The sequence below is a fragment of the Solanum verrucosum genome, unplaced genomic scaffold (genome assembly GCF_900185275.1).
Source record: "Solanum verrucosum unplaced genomic scaffold, falcon-dt-bn FXZP01000101.1, whole genome shotgun sequence".
Lineage (NCBI taxonomy): Eukaryota > Viridiplantae > Streptophyta > Magnoliopsida > Solanales > Solanaceae > Solanum > Solanum verrucosum.
In genome coordinates this window covers 2,945,394-2,962,611 of record NW_026020111.1, presented here as the reverse complement: position 1 = coordinate 2,962,611, position 17,218 = coordinate 2,945,394, and the positions used below count along the sequence as shown (strand labels likewise).

The 17,218-nt window shown below is 34.2% G+C and overlaps 1 protein-coding gene across 1 annotated transcript; it reads right to left on the bottom strand.

The window, feature by feature from the left end:
- Positions 1–15,479: 15,479 nt before the first annotated feature.
- On the bottom strand, positions 15,480–16,055 carry LOC125825540 (secreted RxLR effector protein 161-like). The gene has a single exon (XM_049504871.1). The coding sequence runs from the start codon at positions 16,053–16,055 to the stop codon at positions 15,480–15,482; it is 576 nt and encodes a 191-aa protein (XP_049360828.1).
- Between the last annotated feature and the right edge of the window lie 1,163 nt (positions 16,056–17,218).

Below are 17,218 nucleotides of genomic sequence, written 5' to 3'. Positions count from 1 at the left end.
GTTTGTTTTAAATCCTACCCCCCTTCAAGAAAGACAGAGTTGCTTGAATTGGTGCACTCTGATTTATGCGGTCCGATGAAGACAAAGACATTGGGTGGTGCACTCTACTTTGTCACTTTTATTAACGACTGCTCGAGAAAACTTTGGGTCTATGTCTTGAAGACTAAAGACCAAGTGTTAGGTGTCTTCAAGCAGTTTCAGGCTTCAGTTGAAAGAGAAACTGGAAAGAAATTGTAATGTATTCGTACTGATAATGGTGGTGAATATTGTGGACCATTTGACGAATACTGCAAGCATCAAGGCATTAGACACCAGAAGACTCCTCCTAAGACTCCTCAGCTAAATGGTTTGGCTGAGAGGATGAACAGGACCTTGATGGAAAGAGTTAGATGTTTGCTTTCTGAAGCAAAATTGTCGAGCTCATTTTGGGGTGAGGCTTTATTGACCGCTGCACATGTTATTAATCTATCTCCTGTTGTTGCTTTGCAAAGTGATGTACCAAATAGTGTTTGGTATGGAAAGGATGTTTCCTATGACCATTTGAGAGTATTTGGTTACAAAGCTTTTGTACATGTGCCGAAAGATGAGAGGTCAAAGTTAGATGCCAAGACAAGGCAGTGCATCTTTGTTGGATATGGCCTTGATAAATTTGGTTACAGGCTATATGATCCAATTGAGAAGAAACTTGTGAGAAGCCGTGATATTATTTTCATGGAGAATCAAACAATTGAAGATATTGACAAAGCGGAGAAGCTAGAATCTTCAAGTTTTGATGGCATAGTTCATCTAGATGAAGTTCCCCACACAAGTATGCATGATGTATTGGGCTTGATGATCATGGTGACGCCCATAATCATGTATCGAATCAACATGTTGATGTTGATAATAACAATGATATTGTTATTGATGATCCTCCTGCTCATGAAGTTATGGACGAATCAAATATTCCATTTAGGAGGTCCACAAGAGAACGGGTTCCTTCCTCTCGTTATTCACCCAATGAATATGTGTTACTCACTGACGGGGGAGAACCTGAATGTTACGAGGAGGCCATGGAAGATGAGCACAAGGATCAATGGATTGAAGCCATGCAAGATAAGATGAAATCTCTGCATGAGAACCACACTTATGAGTTGGTAAAATTGCCCAAAGGCATGAGAGCTTTGAAGAACAAGTGGGTGTTCAAAGTTAAAGTTGAAGAACATAACTTGAAGCCCAGGTACAAAGCTAGATTGGTTGTTAAGGGATTTGGTCAAAGGAAGGGTATTGACTTTGACGAAATATTTTCTCCTGTTGTCAAAATGTCCTCGATTCGCACAGTTCTGGGTTTGGCTGCTAGTCTTAATTTAGAGATTGAGCAGATGGATGTGAAGACGGCTTTCCTTCACGGTGACCTAGAAGAAGAGATTTATATGGAACAACCTGAGGGCTTCAAGGTAGAAGGTAAAGAAAATTTTGTGTGCAAACTCAAAAAGAGTCTTTATGGCCTAAAGCAAGCTCCTAGACAGTGGTACAAGAAATTTGAATATGTTATGGGGGAGCAAGGCTATAAGAAGACTTCTTCAGATCATTGTGTATTTGTACAAAAATTTTCAGACAATGATTTTATCATCCTCTTGTTGTATGTGGATGATATGTTGATTGTGGGCAAGAATACTTCCAAGATTGACGAGTTGAAGAAAGAGTTGCGTAAGTCTTTTGCTATGAAAGACTTGGGTCATGCCAAGCAAATTTTGGGCATGAGAATTACTCGTTTCAGAGATGAAATGAAGATTTTTTTGTCACAGAAAAAGTACATTGAACGTGTACTAGAGCGCTTCAATATGAAGAATGCTAAGTCTGTTAGTACACATCTTGCTGGTCATATGAAGTTGAGCAAGAAGATGTGTCCTACAACTAGGGAGGAAAAAGAGAACATAGCCAAAGTTCCATATTCCTCCGTCGTCGGAAGTCTAATGTATGCAATGGTATGCACTAGACCTGATATTGCTCACGCAGTTGGTGTTGTCAGCAGATTTCTCGACAATCCAGGAAAAGAGCATTGGGAAGCTGTGAAGTGGATACTTAGGTATCTTAGAGGAAGCTCAGATGAATGCTTGTGTTTTGGAGCATCAGATCCAATCTTGAAGGGCTATACAAATGCTGATATGGCAGGTGACCTTTATAACAGGAAATCCACTACTGGATATTTGTTTACTTTTTCAGGGGGAGCTATATCATGGCAGTCGAAGTTGCAGAAGTGTGTTGCACTATCTACAACTGAAGCTAAGTATATTGCGGCTACTGAAGCTGGCAAGGAGATGATATGGCTAAAGCGATTTCTTCAAGAACTTGGATTGCAACAGATAGAGTATGTTGTCTATTGTGACAGTCAGAGTGCAATAGACTTGAGCAAGAACTCCATGTACCATGCAAGAACAAAACACATCGACGTCAGATATCATTGGATTCGTGAGGAAGTGGAGAGTGAATCATTTCACATCAAAAAGATCTACACAAGTGAAAATCCTGCAGATATGCTGACCAAGACGATACCGAAAGACAAGTTCGAGTTATGCAAAAAACTTGTGGGTACGTGCTCCCTCTAAAGAATATGAAGATACCTTCATCCAGTGAATGGGACTGTAGGGGGAGATTTGTGGGGTCCAGCCCCATTATTCAATTATTGTGTTTTTCAACATTTACTGCACCATTGACAAATATTGCTTTTCAACAATTGCTGCATGCAATTGTCAATGGTTGGCAGCAAATGTTGAGAAACATTTCGGTGGGTGTTGAAATTTGTTACAAATTTCTTCTATAAAAGGAGCTTATGAGCTCATTTGTAATATACCAATTCACAGAGAGAGTAAAATATTTAGAGAGTTGTGAGGTTTCCATAGACTATATAAGAAAATAGTCTATGAAGAAAAATAGAGTGTGAGCGATATTTTAGTAAGGTGGAAATCAAAAGAGTGTTATTCCTTTTGAGTGTGTAGTAGTCACTTTGAGTATTGTATTCGTGACTACACAGTGTAAAATTTCTTACTATAGTGATATCAGTTGCTCCTCTTGGCCCGTGGTTTTTCCCTTATTTAGAAGGGTTTCCACGTAAAATTATTGGTGTCATTATTTTCCCTTGTGCTTGTCCGTTTTTTCCCAACAGGTTCCTGTACCGAATTTGCTTCTACTGATTTTGCATTCCCAATTTGAGGAGTTCCCAGGTCTTCGAGAGTTGCAATATCAGCATTACTTCCAGTAAGAAATGCCAAAGAATCCACATTGGTATACTTCTTACACAATCTCTCAAGCATATGGTCTACCTCCGTGTTTCCACTTGTGAGCGCATCTTCCAAGTCAGATGAATTTGTGACTTGGCTTAGAGCTACAAGTCAGAATCCTCATCTTGAAATAGCGATCCTGACACTGATTTTTCCCTCTAGCGTAATTCGTAACATTATGTTAGTGTAAAATAAGTTTTGCATAGACCTAACTCATAACAATTTATTTACCCAATTGCCAAAAGGAGCAAAGTAAAATTCTAAAATCAACATTCAATTGTATTTCTCTTATAGTACTTCATTTGAGTGTTCTCAATACATTTATGCAACACTACTTAAACTAACATACTTAGTATTTTCAGGGTCTCTCTTGATTGTGATTTCATACATAACTACAACTAAGGGTGGCAACGGAACCGGTAACGGGACTACCGGACCGGGACGTTCCGGAACCGGGCACCACGGGCCGGAACCGAACCGGAACCGGGACGGACCGGAACCGGTAATTCCAGAAAAAAATACGTGTACCCGTCCCGGACCGGTAACGGACCGGAAACCGGGTCCAACCGTTATAAATTATATTTTTTATTAAAATTAAAAAATTAGGAACATTACACTTAAAAATTTATACTTTTAGAGTTTTAAATACAAACTTTTAAAAGTATAAAAGTTTAAATTTCACAATTTAAAACTTTGAAAATTTAAATTCAAACTTTAAAACTATAAAAGTTTAAATTTCACCCTTTAAAAGTTTGAAAATTTAAATTCAAATTTCAAACTTTAAAACTATAAAAAGTTTAAATTTCACACTTTAAAAGTTTGAAAATTTAAATTTAAATTATAAACTTTAAAACTATAAAACTATAAAAATTTAAATTTCACACTTTAAATTTTAAAAGTTTGAAAATTTAAATTCAAACTTTAAAACTATAAAAGTTTAAATTTCATACTTTAAAAGTTTGAAAATTTAAAACTTTAAAACTATAAAAGTTTAAATTTCACACTTTAAAAGTTAAATTTGAACTTTTGAAGACAATAAAAAAAAAAAATTAAGGCGAATAGCCTATACTTTTATTAATATTAATTAAATAGTACAAGTTGAGTTACAAAATATTAGTAGAGTATTAAAAAATTTAATCTACACAGCCACCTTCTAGGAAGGGTTCTGTTTGAATTAGACCTCAAATTATTATACTCATACTAATAGACATTTAAATTTAATAGTTCATGCTACCAAGGAAATCTTTTTTTAAATCATTTAACATTTTTCTAGTAACATGCTCTGGAATTGGTTGATTAGCTAGTTCTTCCATTGCATCAATGCCGTCATCACTAAAATCTAGCATTATTTCATCAACGTCATTTTCAAATTTGGTCGGTAGAGGTGGACGACCATAACTCCTTCTCTCGCCATTAATCCAATCTCTAAATAGTATGGATATCTCCAAGCTATCTGCTGCTAATGAATATCTATGCTCTCCAATTTGAAATCTTGTTGCACTAAAAGCGCCTTCCGAAGCTACTGAAGATGCTTGAATAGCTAACACATCTCGAGCAACCGGTTGTAGTTTTGGAAATCCTTTGCCGCGATTGCTCCACCATTCTAGAAGATCAATAGTAGTAGGTTCTGTATTTTGATTAATATATGCATCAAAATCATTTCTATCATTATGAGAAAGTTCAATAATACAATCTATCATATCATCAATATCATCTTCATTATTATATCTACTCCTAGAACTTTGAGGCTCTTCGTTATGTACTACATTCCTTATATTAGAATTATACAAGTCGTACAATTTTCTAGCTTCAATTTTTATATTATCTTTAACATCTTGACAACTAGGTGTTTCATCATCTTCACTATCAATACCCAAATTAAAATATATTTTATCAACCATTCGTGATGCACCTTCATCTTTGTAATGTGGGTTTAACAAACAAGCAGTTAAATAAATTTGAGGAATAGGAATAAAATATTTTTAAAATTTTTCAATCATTTTCTTAACAGATTGTTCAAATCTTGGTTTATTTTTGAATTTATAAAATTTAGTAGAAATAGCATAAATATTAGGTAAAACAGAGCAAATAGTTGGATAATAAAGTGCAGATATTTTTTTTGTAGTTAAATAAAAAACTTTTAAGAATTCTATAAGTTCTTTTATGTCATTCCAATCATTATCATCAAGTCTATATGTCATATTTGAATTATGAGCATTCCAAACCATTTGTAAAGGTTTCCTATATTCACAAGCAACTTCAAGCATTTCAAATAAAGAATTTCATCTAGTACACACTGATTTTGGAATTTTTCTAGGTGGAAGATTAAATTCACGACAACAATTTTCAAAATCTCTACGTCTAGACTTAACTTGACATTTAAAAATAAAATGACATGCAGTTTCAACTTTTGTGCAACCATCATCATATATTGCTATACCATCTCTAACAATCAAATTATATATGTGTGCAGCACACCTAATATGAAAACCATCAATATAAATAGGGCAAAGAGACAGTTTTAGTATTTCAACAGCATTACTATTATTAGAAGCATTATCTAATGTGACACTACTTATTTTATCACAAATTCCATAGTTTTGCAAAACATCTATAATTGTTTGAGGTATATAACTACCGGTTTTATGCATTTCACAACATTTATAACCTAAAATTCTTTTTTGCAAAGTCCAATTTTCATCAATCCAATGCGCAGTAATTGTGAAATAATCATTACCATTTACACTATGGCCCATATCATAAGTAATAGCTATTTTACAATTGTTATAATAAAATAAACAACGAAGATATTGAAAATGTTGAGCTTGATAATCAAAGATAGCCTTTTTAATTGTATTTCTAGTAAAACCTTTAAAATGTGGATTATACACAATTTGAATATAATGAATAAAACCGGGATTTTCAGCAAAACTAAATGGCAAACCCATAACAACAATCATTTTAGCTAATTCTTCAAGATTTTTTTCTCTACTATATGACCGTTGTATACTAGAACCAGAAACATTAGAAGGATTTAATTGAGCCATCTACTCCTACATTTTTTAGGAATGGTGGTACCATTTTTTTTAGCTTCGGCTACAGCTTTAGCATGCAAAAATTCATTTTTACAACATGACATTAAATGATTACTCAAATGTCCCGTCCCACCCTGTTTTCCTACAGTTTTATGATTCATTCTATGTTTACATTTATTACAAATAGCTTGTGTTTTATCTTCATTCTGAGTCATAAATTGCCACACAACTGATTTTTTAGCGCGTTCTACCTTAGTCCTAGGATGCACGAGGGGAGTGGGAGCAGACAACGAAAGGGAGCGGGAGCCGGGGAAGAGGGATTGGGAGTGGGACTAGTAGCCGACGGTGGCTCAGTTTCATCATCATCATATTCATCAACATTATTATCAAAACTATCAACATAAGCATTAACATCATCATGTTCATCATCTTCAGGTAATTCCTCTTCAAAATTACCAAATCTTCTTTGTAAATGTTCATGATAAGGATCTAATCCACTATTACTATCAATATTAAAAACAGTTTCATCAACATGCGTATAATCATCTGTATTTATTCTTAATTGAGAAGTTTTTTTAGTTTTAGATTGAGAAGTACTACCGGTTTTTTTTATTTTTCTTGGATTTTGAGCTAGATAAATTAGTGAACGAATTAACTATGGTTGTTTTACCCTTTTCAATAATGTTTTTTCCGAAATCCATATTCAAAATATAAAAGTGAGTAAATTATATATAATACGAAAATGATTAGCAAAGTTTTAAACAAATAAACAACTAAATAAGTAGAGACTAGAGATTAATTACTCACAAAATAAATAATTAAATGTAAACAAATAAATAACTAAATGAAAAGTGAGTTGGAACGAATGTACCAAACGTCTACTTAAAAAAGTAGACGTGTATGACCGGAAGGCGAAAATTGAAAGTTGAATTTTGAAGCTCCAATTTCCAAAGACCAAATTCGTAATTTTAACAAGAAGTCGAGAATAAGAGAATTTAGAGAGTAGAGAGTAGAGAGATTAGAAGATATTTTTGTGAGTGAAAAGAATGAAAGATTAAGGGTATTTATAGTTTAAAAAAAGGTTGAAAATGTAGTTTTAAGAAGTTTGGGGTATTAAAAAAAGTTTGGGGGGTAGGGAGGTGTAAATGGGGGGTTATGGGGTGAAAGAGCCGTTGGTGGGGCCCAAAACCCGTTGCCCAACGGCTCTCAACGGCTATTTTTCAAATTTTCAAATTAAAAAAAAAAAAAAAAGTTCCGAACCGGACCGGAATCGGGACTAACCGGACCGGTAAATCCCGGTTTCCGTCCCGTTACCCCTCCCGGACCGGAACAAGTCCGGATCTAACCGGTACTGTCCGGAACCGGTAACGGACCGGAACCGGTACCGGTACCTCCCGGTTTCGTTGCCACCCTTAACTACAACTAGTTCAACTTTGCCAATATCTTTGATTTCAGTTTGCTCTGCTAATTCATCTGGCTTTTCGACGTCCTTTGTATTAGTATTATTAACTTGATCAATCTGCCATATTGAATTGGGAGGAAAGATGGTGTCCCAGTCGTGATCGCCAATCTCACTCACTGCAGCAAAATCCAAATCTTCTTTCATTTGCTGCTTCATAATCCTCTCAATAACTATGGTATCTGAAACAGCTAAATTGTATACATCCGCATAGTCATACCAATGTCCTTTAAGAAAGTAGAGATCTTCATTTTGACGCACAAGTAACATGTTCCATTCTTGTCCTTGATGATCAACTAAAATTACATCTTTTGCTTCAACGAGAGCAGAAATATGAGGAAGGAGTTTCTCTCTGACTTCTTTCCCTGGGAGCTGTAAGCCATTGGCACTTGTGGTAAGGTCAGATTTTGTTAGTTTCTTGTATATATATCAATGTACTAACACGATCAGTTTCGTCTCTGCATGAATATATCATTGTCAAGAATCAAACAAGAGGTACGTTTTTATTAAGTAACATATATCTATACCCAGATTTGGTGAGTTGATCACTCTTCTCATTCAGTATATCTGTAGTCCTATCCTCTGGGTCCAGTACTATTCCATCACTTTCTTCATCACATTCTTGATGAATCCACCTGTGGAAAATACAATGTACCGAAAAGCTTGTACCATTATATTTATTCATTGGAAAATTAACTTAATCGAAATGTTACGACGTACTTAGCTTTCCGTCATTGATGTGAAGAGATACAGTTCTTAACTTCTTAATAGTACTGTTGTCTTCTTGATCTTCAATTACCTTTGTTTTTCTGGACGCCATTGCATCCCTTTCTTTATGGATTTCTTGCCTTCAAGATTCATGTTTCCCACCACTATGTTCATTACTGTTGGGTTTTTAAAAATGTGAATGAAAAGTTAGTAACTTTTATGAAGAGTTGTGACTTTCCCGAAGAGTAGTGAATTTTATGAAAAGTTATGACTTTTATGAAGAGTTGTGACATTTATGAAAAGTTGTGATTTTTTCGTAAGGTTGTAACTTTTACGAAGGGTTATGATTTTTGACTTTTCCAAAGAGTTGTAACTTTTCTGGTAAGGCACAATAAACACTAGTTCACACTACTCTTCATCATTGTCTATAAATAGAGAGGTTTCCTCTTATTTTTCAACAATGAATTTTCTGAACTACTTTTTATTCTGCACAAACAAATTCTAGTATACTTTACTGTCATTGAGTGATTCGCTGACACCGTGATTTTAGGTACCAATATACACCGGTGAGTAAAATTGTTCTATCCTAGGAGGATATATTCCATTAACCTCGGGTAATTAAGGGGAATAATTTCCTTAAAGACACACGGTGCATTTAGTGAGCTCGATTTTCTTATTTTCAAGATTGTTTCAGGTTTATTGCATATTATATTTGTTTAATTTTATACAAGTTTAAGTGTCTATTTGTGCACATCCAAAGTTAAAGGTCATAGTTGTCAGCTGACGCCAAGTTAAGGATCATGTTTATGTATTATGCCTTTATGTTTTCATGCATTTCTCCATACTTGGTACATTTCATGTACCAAACTACCAATGCATACTTGTGTTTATATTATTTTACAAGAAGGTTACGTTAAGCCAAAATAATGGAGTTCAAACAAGTATTTCCTACAAAAAGAAAAATAATTATGCATTTTTCATGCAAAAATTATATATTTGAATTGTGCATTGTTCTTTTTTGGGGTTAAATACGTAAAATATTTGATTGAAATTTTTATATTTCTTTTTTAGATGCAATGATTATTCGTTTTAACGGTGTGTTTGCTCTTTTCTTGGTCTTGATTAGAATATCATTATCTTTAGCCAAATAAAAAAATTATAGTCAAAATATTTTTGTTCCATTATTTATTTTTAAAGATTTTTCCTTGAAAAGATGATTTAAATCATCTGTGAACTTAAATAAATAAATAATAAATAAATATATATATAAAACAAATACATAAAATAATTCATGTGGCAACACGTGTATCATACCGAACATATATTAACCAAAAAAAATACCCTCCTCAAAGGTGCTTGAAATCAAATTCCTAATTACGAGTGTTTAAAGAGGTTATGACTGTCAAAGTACCAAGTTGATGGAAGTAAATAGGCCAACACAAAATTTAGATGTGCACCGAATAAAAACTCGACAAGTTTAGAGATGTCATGATTTATTTATTCAGCCTCCTTAAGTTTCTTTACTTCCAATTATAAAATTTAGAGTGTGTTTGGATTGACTTATTTTAAGTGATATTAAGCTAAAATAGTTTTTAAACACTTTTGAAGTGCTTTGATAAATTAAAAAATATATTTATAAGCACTTGTTTTTAAGCTAAAAAAAATACATACAACCTAAAAAGGGACAAATATACATCTGAACTATTTATGATACAATCTTTCAAAACAAATCACAACCTTTTAGAGAGAATACAACATTTCATAAAGATCACAATCTTTCCTATCACAACCCTTCATTTTATATTCATGCCTTTAAAACCCACTAATAATCGTGAAACAAAAGGAGGAAATAAAAATTGTTGCAAATACGTAAAAAGAAAAAACGGTTTCAACCAATTTCTTCAAACTACTGGTGAAAGAAAAACGAACTCTGTAGAGTGCAGAAATGGAGGATCAAGAAGTTGATGAAAACAATTCCAAAGTTGTAGTTATTGATAAGTACTCGTCACACAGTGTATCGATTCCAAACAAGTTTGCCCAACAACATTTACCTCCTCTTGCATCAGGCAAATCCATGATATTAGAATTCGAAGATTTTGGTGGGAACAAGTTCATGATGGAAGTTGTACACTCTAATTATGGAGATTACTACTATATTAGAACAGGGTGGGACAGATTTCAGAATCAACACAAGTTGGAATCTGGAGATTTTATATATTTTTCTAAGAAAAATGATTCCTATCTAATCTACTCTTGTAAAACGCCTAAACCAGAGGAATTGGATCTGCAACTCCCTAAGTATGTTCTTCAATTCAATTCGATTCAATTCAATTCCCTGTTTTAGTCATAACTGTTATTTTTCTTTCTTTGCAGTGAATCAATTGAGAGAGTACAAGTGCTTGTCAAGAATTTATGTGCTAAAGATTCCAAATGCTTACGATTATCGAAGAAAGAAGTGGAAGGGAATCTTGATCAACATCTTATTCTTCAAGTAGGAGAAGAAATAATTCTACCTCTACATGATCCAATTCAAAAGAAGTCATTTACAGTGCAACTGTTGCATGCTGATCAAGAGGAGTACCATATTAGAGGAAGAGAATGGGAGGAATATGTGGCTCAACACAACTTGTTCATTTTCGACGAAACTACTATCTTTGTTAACAAGGTAATTCTGGATCCAACTGCAGAGGTTCAGCTTGTCAACATCTCCTATCACTATGAAATCACTTATCAGACTAGAGCCACTAATCAACCCCAAAAGAAACCGAAACTACTAGGCACGACCGCGGAGACTAGTTCAGCACCCGCTTCTACTGCTGTCGATAATAGTTCAGCACCTGCTTCAACTACTGTCGATAATAAAAACAGTTAGCAAGGGTACTTATGGCTTACGTAGGATTGGACTTCATTGTGATGAAAACAGATTATGGTAGTGATGATGCTTACTGGCTCTGATGATGGATTGATTGATACTAGTCTGTCGCTTACACAGGATTGGACTTGATCATTGTAATACATTCATCCATTGGGATTAGCCATCAAACTCTCTAAGTAGTTTCATGCATTTTGTTTAGATATTCATTAACAGTTTGTTTACATGTTAGAATATTCTATAGCAATGTCCACTAGTTTCTATATTCTTTCAATAGCTTAACTGGGAGAAACTCATCCGATCCTTTCTTAAAATGTTCATTGCTAATGCTTTCTTTTTAGTTATTTTTAACTAGTCGCATATGGCAATGCCTATATATGGACATATAAGGTTCTTGGGTTGATTAGAGAGTAAAACAGTTAGTACTAACTATTAGACATGTAATTCTTATTATTTTGATCGAAATCTAAGTGATGAAGCTAATGGATATCGAGCTGTACGATACAATTGGCCTAACAAAACTAGTCTTGATGCTACTGTTGTCATATCTTGTAGCTTGGCCTTGTCCCACTAGTAGTATATCTTTATGGCTTCTATTTTGTCTGTTATCATTAAACACGAGCGAGGAGCACACAAGTTAAGTGATTACTGATTTACTGTGTATTATTTGCTGCAAGTATGGCCTTAGGTTATAATTCTGCAGGAGCTCACTTAACTAAGGCTGGTTTGCCTCAGTCAGTTCCCTCTTGTTTTCTCACCACAAAATCTAGCCTAGGAATCCCTTTTGACTTCGATTTCTTGTATTACGATCATGTCTTCTCCAGATTATCATTCTCATTCCGCTCAGCCCTGCATGCTGTTGTGAACCAAATTCCTCTTACCTATATCCTATGCTGGTGAAGAAGAAGCAAAGGGTGAATCCTCATATGGAAATAGCGATCGTAACACTAATTTTCCCCGCTAGCATAACATTATGTTACGCTATATACTAAGTTTTGCATGGACCTAACTCATAACAATTTATTTAGCCAATTGTGACAAAAGAAGTAAATCGAGGGAGCAAAGTGAAGTTCTAAAATCAAAATTCATGTGGATTTCTCTTATAAAACTTATTCATTTGAGTGTTGTCTATACATTTATCATGCAACACTACTCAAAACTAATTATAGTATAACATACTCAGTATTTACAGCTACTTCAACTTTGCCAATATCTTTAATTTCAGTTTGCTCTCTGCATTAATATTATTAACTTGTTCAATCTGCCATGTTGAATTGGGAGGAAAGATAGTGTCCCAGTCGTGAACACCTATCTCACTCACTGCAGCAAAATCCAAATCTTCTTTCACTTGCTGCTTCATAATCCTCTCAATAACTATGGTATCTGAAACAGCTAAATTGTATACATCCGCATAGTTGTACCAATGTCCTTTAAGAAAATAGACTTCTTCATTTTGACGCACAAGTAACATGTTCCATTCTTGTCCTTGATGGTCAACTAAAATTACATCTTTTGCTTCAACGAGAGCTGTAAGCCATTGGCACTACTGGTAAGGTCAGATTTCTTGTATATCAACACTTCTCTGACCAGTTTCGCCTCAGCATGAATAACAGAACAATAAATCATTGTCAAGAATCAAACAAGAAGTACGTTTTTATTGAATAACATATATATAGAATTGGTGACTTGATCATTCTTTGCATTCAGTATATCTGTAGTTCATTTGACATACATTCTTGATGGATCCACCTGTGGAAATTATAATGTACCAAAAAGCATGCACCATTATATTTATTCATTATAAAACGTAACACGGTCTTTAATTGATCATTGGAAAATTAACATAATCGAAATGGAGTGACTTAGTTAGCTTGCAGTTATTGATGTGAAGAGAACCACTTCTTAACTTCTTAATATTACTGTTGTCTTCTTGATCTTCAATTACCTTTGTTTTTCTTGCATCCCCTTCTCTATGAATTTCTTGCCTTCAAGATTCTTGTTTCCCAGCATTACTGTTGGGTTTAAAAGACGTGAATGAAATGTTGTGACTTTAATGAAGAGTTGTGACTTTGCTGAAGAGTAGTGACTTTTATGAAGAATTGTGACTTTTCTAAAGAGCTGTGACTATTATGAAAAGTTGCAACTTTTCCGTAAGGTTGTAACCTGCCGTTGAGTGATTTGGTGACACTGTGATTTTAGGACACAATGTTCATCCTATGATCTCGATTTTCTTCTTTTCAATATTGTTTCTGGTTTATTGCAGATTATATTTTATTTATTTGTTTTAATTTTATGGTTTTAAAAATATACGTTAAACTTTGTTGTTCGGTATGAAGTTTTGCAAAATTTTATTCCAAGTATCTTAGTAATACAAATTAACAACAATCTTAAGAAAATTGTTATATTGTTGGTATTTTTTGTGTTCTACTTTGTTGGAGGAAAAAAATGAGAAAGAAAATCATTTTATCATACGATCAAAAAAAACTTTGGAGTGAAAAATACTACTTTAATATGCTATTGGTTTGATTATTTGCAATCTCTAATGCTTTAGCTTATTGAGTGTGGTAGAGAAAGAAGAGAACAAATAAGTTGGGTTGCAAATTCAAATGAATAAGCTGGCCTCAATAATGAGATTTCATTTTCTGCAACTTGGCAGCTAACTAAATGGGGCACACTTTAAGAAGTGTGAATTGCCATTTTAAAGATGTTCAAGGACATTTTCTAATATTATTTTTTAATCAAGAGACTAAAACTTGTGTAATTTTCTGCTCCTTATAAAATTTGATTGTCTGATTTTTGGAGACTAAAATCTTCTATTTTCTACTCCTTTGTTTTGAAGTACATAAAAACTTCACCAAATAAATTAGATTGTACATCTAGTTCGAAGAATATAAAAACTTCACCAATTTATTAAACACTCAATTTCATCGTTAACTAGAAATAACTTGAATCAAAATTAAGTCTTTATTGTTAGTATTCTAAACATTAAGTATTTGTCTAATTTAGATAGAAGGAAAAAAAGAAGCTATTGACATAAAGTCAGTGATTTTGTGTCTATAGTGAGTGTTTCTATGCATTAACGTTTAACATTTTGTATCGATTGTCAAAGGGACTGAAACACTAACCATTCTCCAAAAGAGGCTTCATTTCCCCAATGTGTATTTTTGATGATACACAATTTGAAAGCATGAAAAAAAATTAAGTGAAAAATTATTTTCAAATACTTGAAAAATATTTTTGAGATCATATTTGAAATGTGGGGGTTCTTTGCTTGTGATAATGATAAAATTATACATAGTGTCTAATTTGAATTTGGAAGTACAAGATATGAAATTCAGTGGCATTCTTGTATTATGTCAAACACAATATTTTTGAAGTATTTTTGATACTGTGGTCGTTGAATTTCTCTTTTACTAGTATGAAACCACCAAATTAAATATATACTTTGTTCAAAAGATTTACGTTCTTTTATGAAAAAAGTGTCACTTAAAATATAATTTTTGTTTTGAAAAAAAGTGTCTACTAAAATACAACTATTTGTATAGACATGAATATTGGTGAAAATTCATTTGCCATGTTTGTGTTGTAAAAGAACCATTTGGTTCAGGTGATCTTGTTGGACCGATGAGACTATGCTCATGGTAATTGATAACAATGTGAAGAGCAGTTATGAAGAAGAAGAGAAACTGAAAATGTATTGAATATTCTATACAAAATTATTCTTTACAAAATATCTACACCACTATATATAGTGTGTATAATTGGATCTACTTTAACCATCTAGTCTAGTTAATTATAAACTAAACAGTTTAACTAGTAACTAACAGCTAACTAATTTCATGACATTTACTGTTCATCCTAACTAACTCATATAACAGCTCCTCAGTCTCACTATGCTCAACACCCCTCCTCAAGCTGTTGGCTGAAAGATGTCTTTTAAACTCAGCTTGGTCATTAAGTGCAGATGAGGAGCCTTCCATAACCCTTTTGTAAGAAGATCTGCTAACTGATCTCTGGTGGATACATGATGAGTCTTAATCATATCCTGAGTTAGTTTTTCTCTGACAAAGTAACAATCAATATCGAAGTGTTTAGTTCTTTCATGAAAAATGGGATTGGCTGCAATTTGTATTACAGCCTTGCTGTCACAGAAATAGATCCACTGGTTGTTTGATAGTCACCCCTAGTTCCTTGTACACTCCAATTAGCCAAGTTATTTCTGCAACTGCTGAAGCCATACTCCTGAACTCAGCTTCAGCAGAGCTTCTGGCAACAGTCTCTTGCTTCTTTGATTTCCAGGTGATAAGTGCATCTCCAAATTTTACTAAATATCCAGTTACAGACTTTCTTGTTTGTACACAAGTACCCCAGTCTGAATCACAATAGACAGTCAGAAGTTCTGAACTTTGAGCAGGCATAAACAAACCAAGTCCAGGAGCTGTCTTGATATATTTGACTACCCTTAGAGCAGCTTCCATATGGGATTCTTTAGGAGCATGCATAAATTGACTTAATGTCTGTACTGCAAAGGAGATATCAACTCTGGTCATAGTTAAGTATAACAACCTTCCCACTAATCTTTGGTATCTGCCAACATCCTTTAAGGGCCTGTCTGATATAGTAGTTCCTGATCCTTGCACATGTGTATCATACTCAATGGATGTTAGCTTAAGATTAGGATCCAGAGGTGTAGACACTGGTTTGGCTCCACTTAAACCCATCTCAGTTATCAACTCCAAGGCATAATAAGAAAATTTTGAAGCTCTACAATTACTTCAGACTTGGAATTTAACAAAAATAACCAAGTATATCTGGAACAATCATCCACAATTGTGAGAAAATATCGTTTATGATCATGAGTAGGCACTCTATAAGGACCCCATACATCAGCATGTAAAGTATGAAAACAAGTAGTAGTTGTTGTATTGCTCAATGGAAAAGGAAGTTTTGACTGTTTAGCTAAGGGACATACAGTACAAATTGTATCAGACTTGAAAGACAATGATTTGAAACATCCAAGCATTTTAAGAGTAGTAAATGGAACATGGCCAAGCCGTTTATGCCATAGAGAGACATTTTTGTTAACAGGAGCTATAGTAGGTGGTGAGACACATGATGTAGGAGTGGAAACTGCATAAGCTGATGACAAAGAAACTGTTGCTTGTGACTTCAACTGACAATCAGCTTGAAGAACATACCAATCATTCTCCAACTTGCCAATCCCCCTCACCTTCCCACTAGAGAGATCCTGAAATACACAGTGATTAGGATAGAAAAGAACACAACAATTTAACTCCTTAGTTAACTTTGGCACAGAGAGAAAGTTATACTTGAACTCAAGAACATACAGTACATTGGTGATCTCAATCCCTCCAAGTATCTGAGAACAACCAATATGACTGACCTTAGCTAAACTACCAGTAGGTAAGTGCACTTTACCCTTAAGGGAATCATGGAGAGTAATAAAGTGAGTTAACAAGTGAAGAGCATTGACCATATGCTTGGAGGCTCCTGAATCTACTATCCATTTGTCAACAACATTTGGATGAATAAAACAGTTTAACATACCTGATGCTCTTCCAGCAGCATTACTGGTAGTCTTCTCAAGTTCCAGTGGCATTTGCATGTATTGATGAGGAGATGGCTGTTGCACTAGATATGGCCACTATGTAGTCTGATACTGGTAGGGCTGCATGTTAGTCATAAGAGCAGGGGAAGAATTTGAGTAGGAAGTACCTTCTAATAACGAAGGAGGTTGATGAATCTGATAGTTGCCTGAACTGTTCCCAGTAGTAAAAACTTGACCAGGAGACCCTGAACTAGACTGGAAATCCATGAAACTAGCATTACCATTGCTAGGAGAATTTGCTCTTACAAGGTTGGC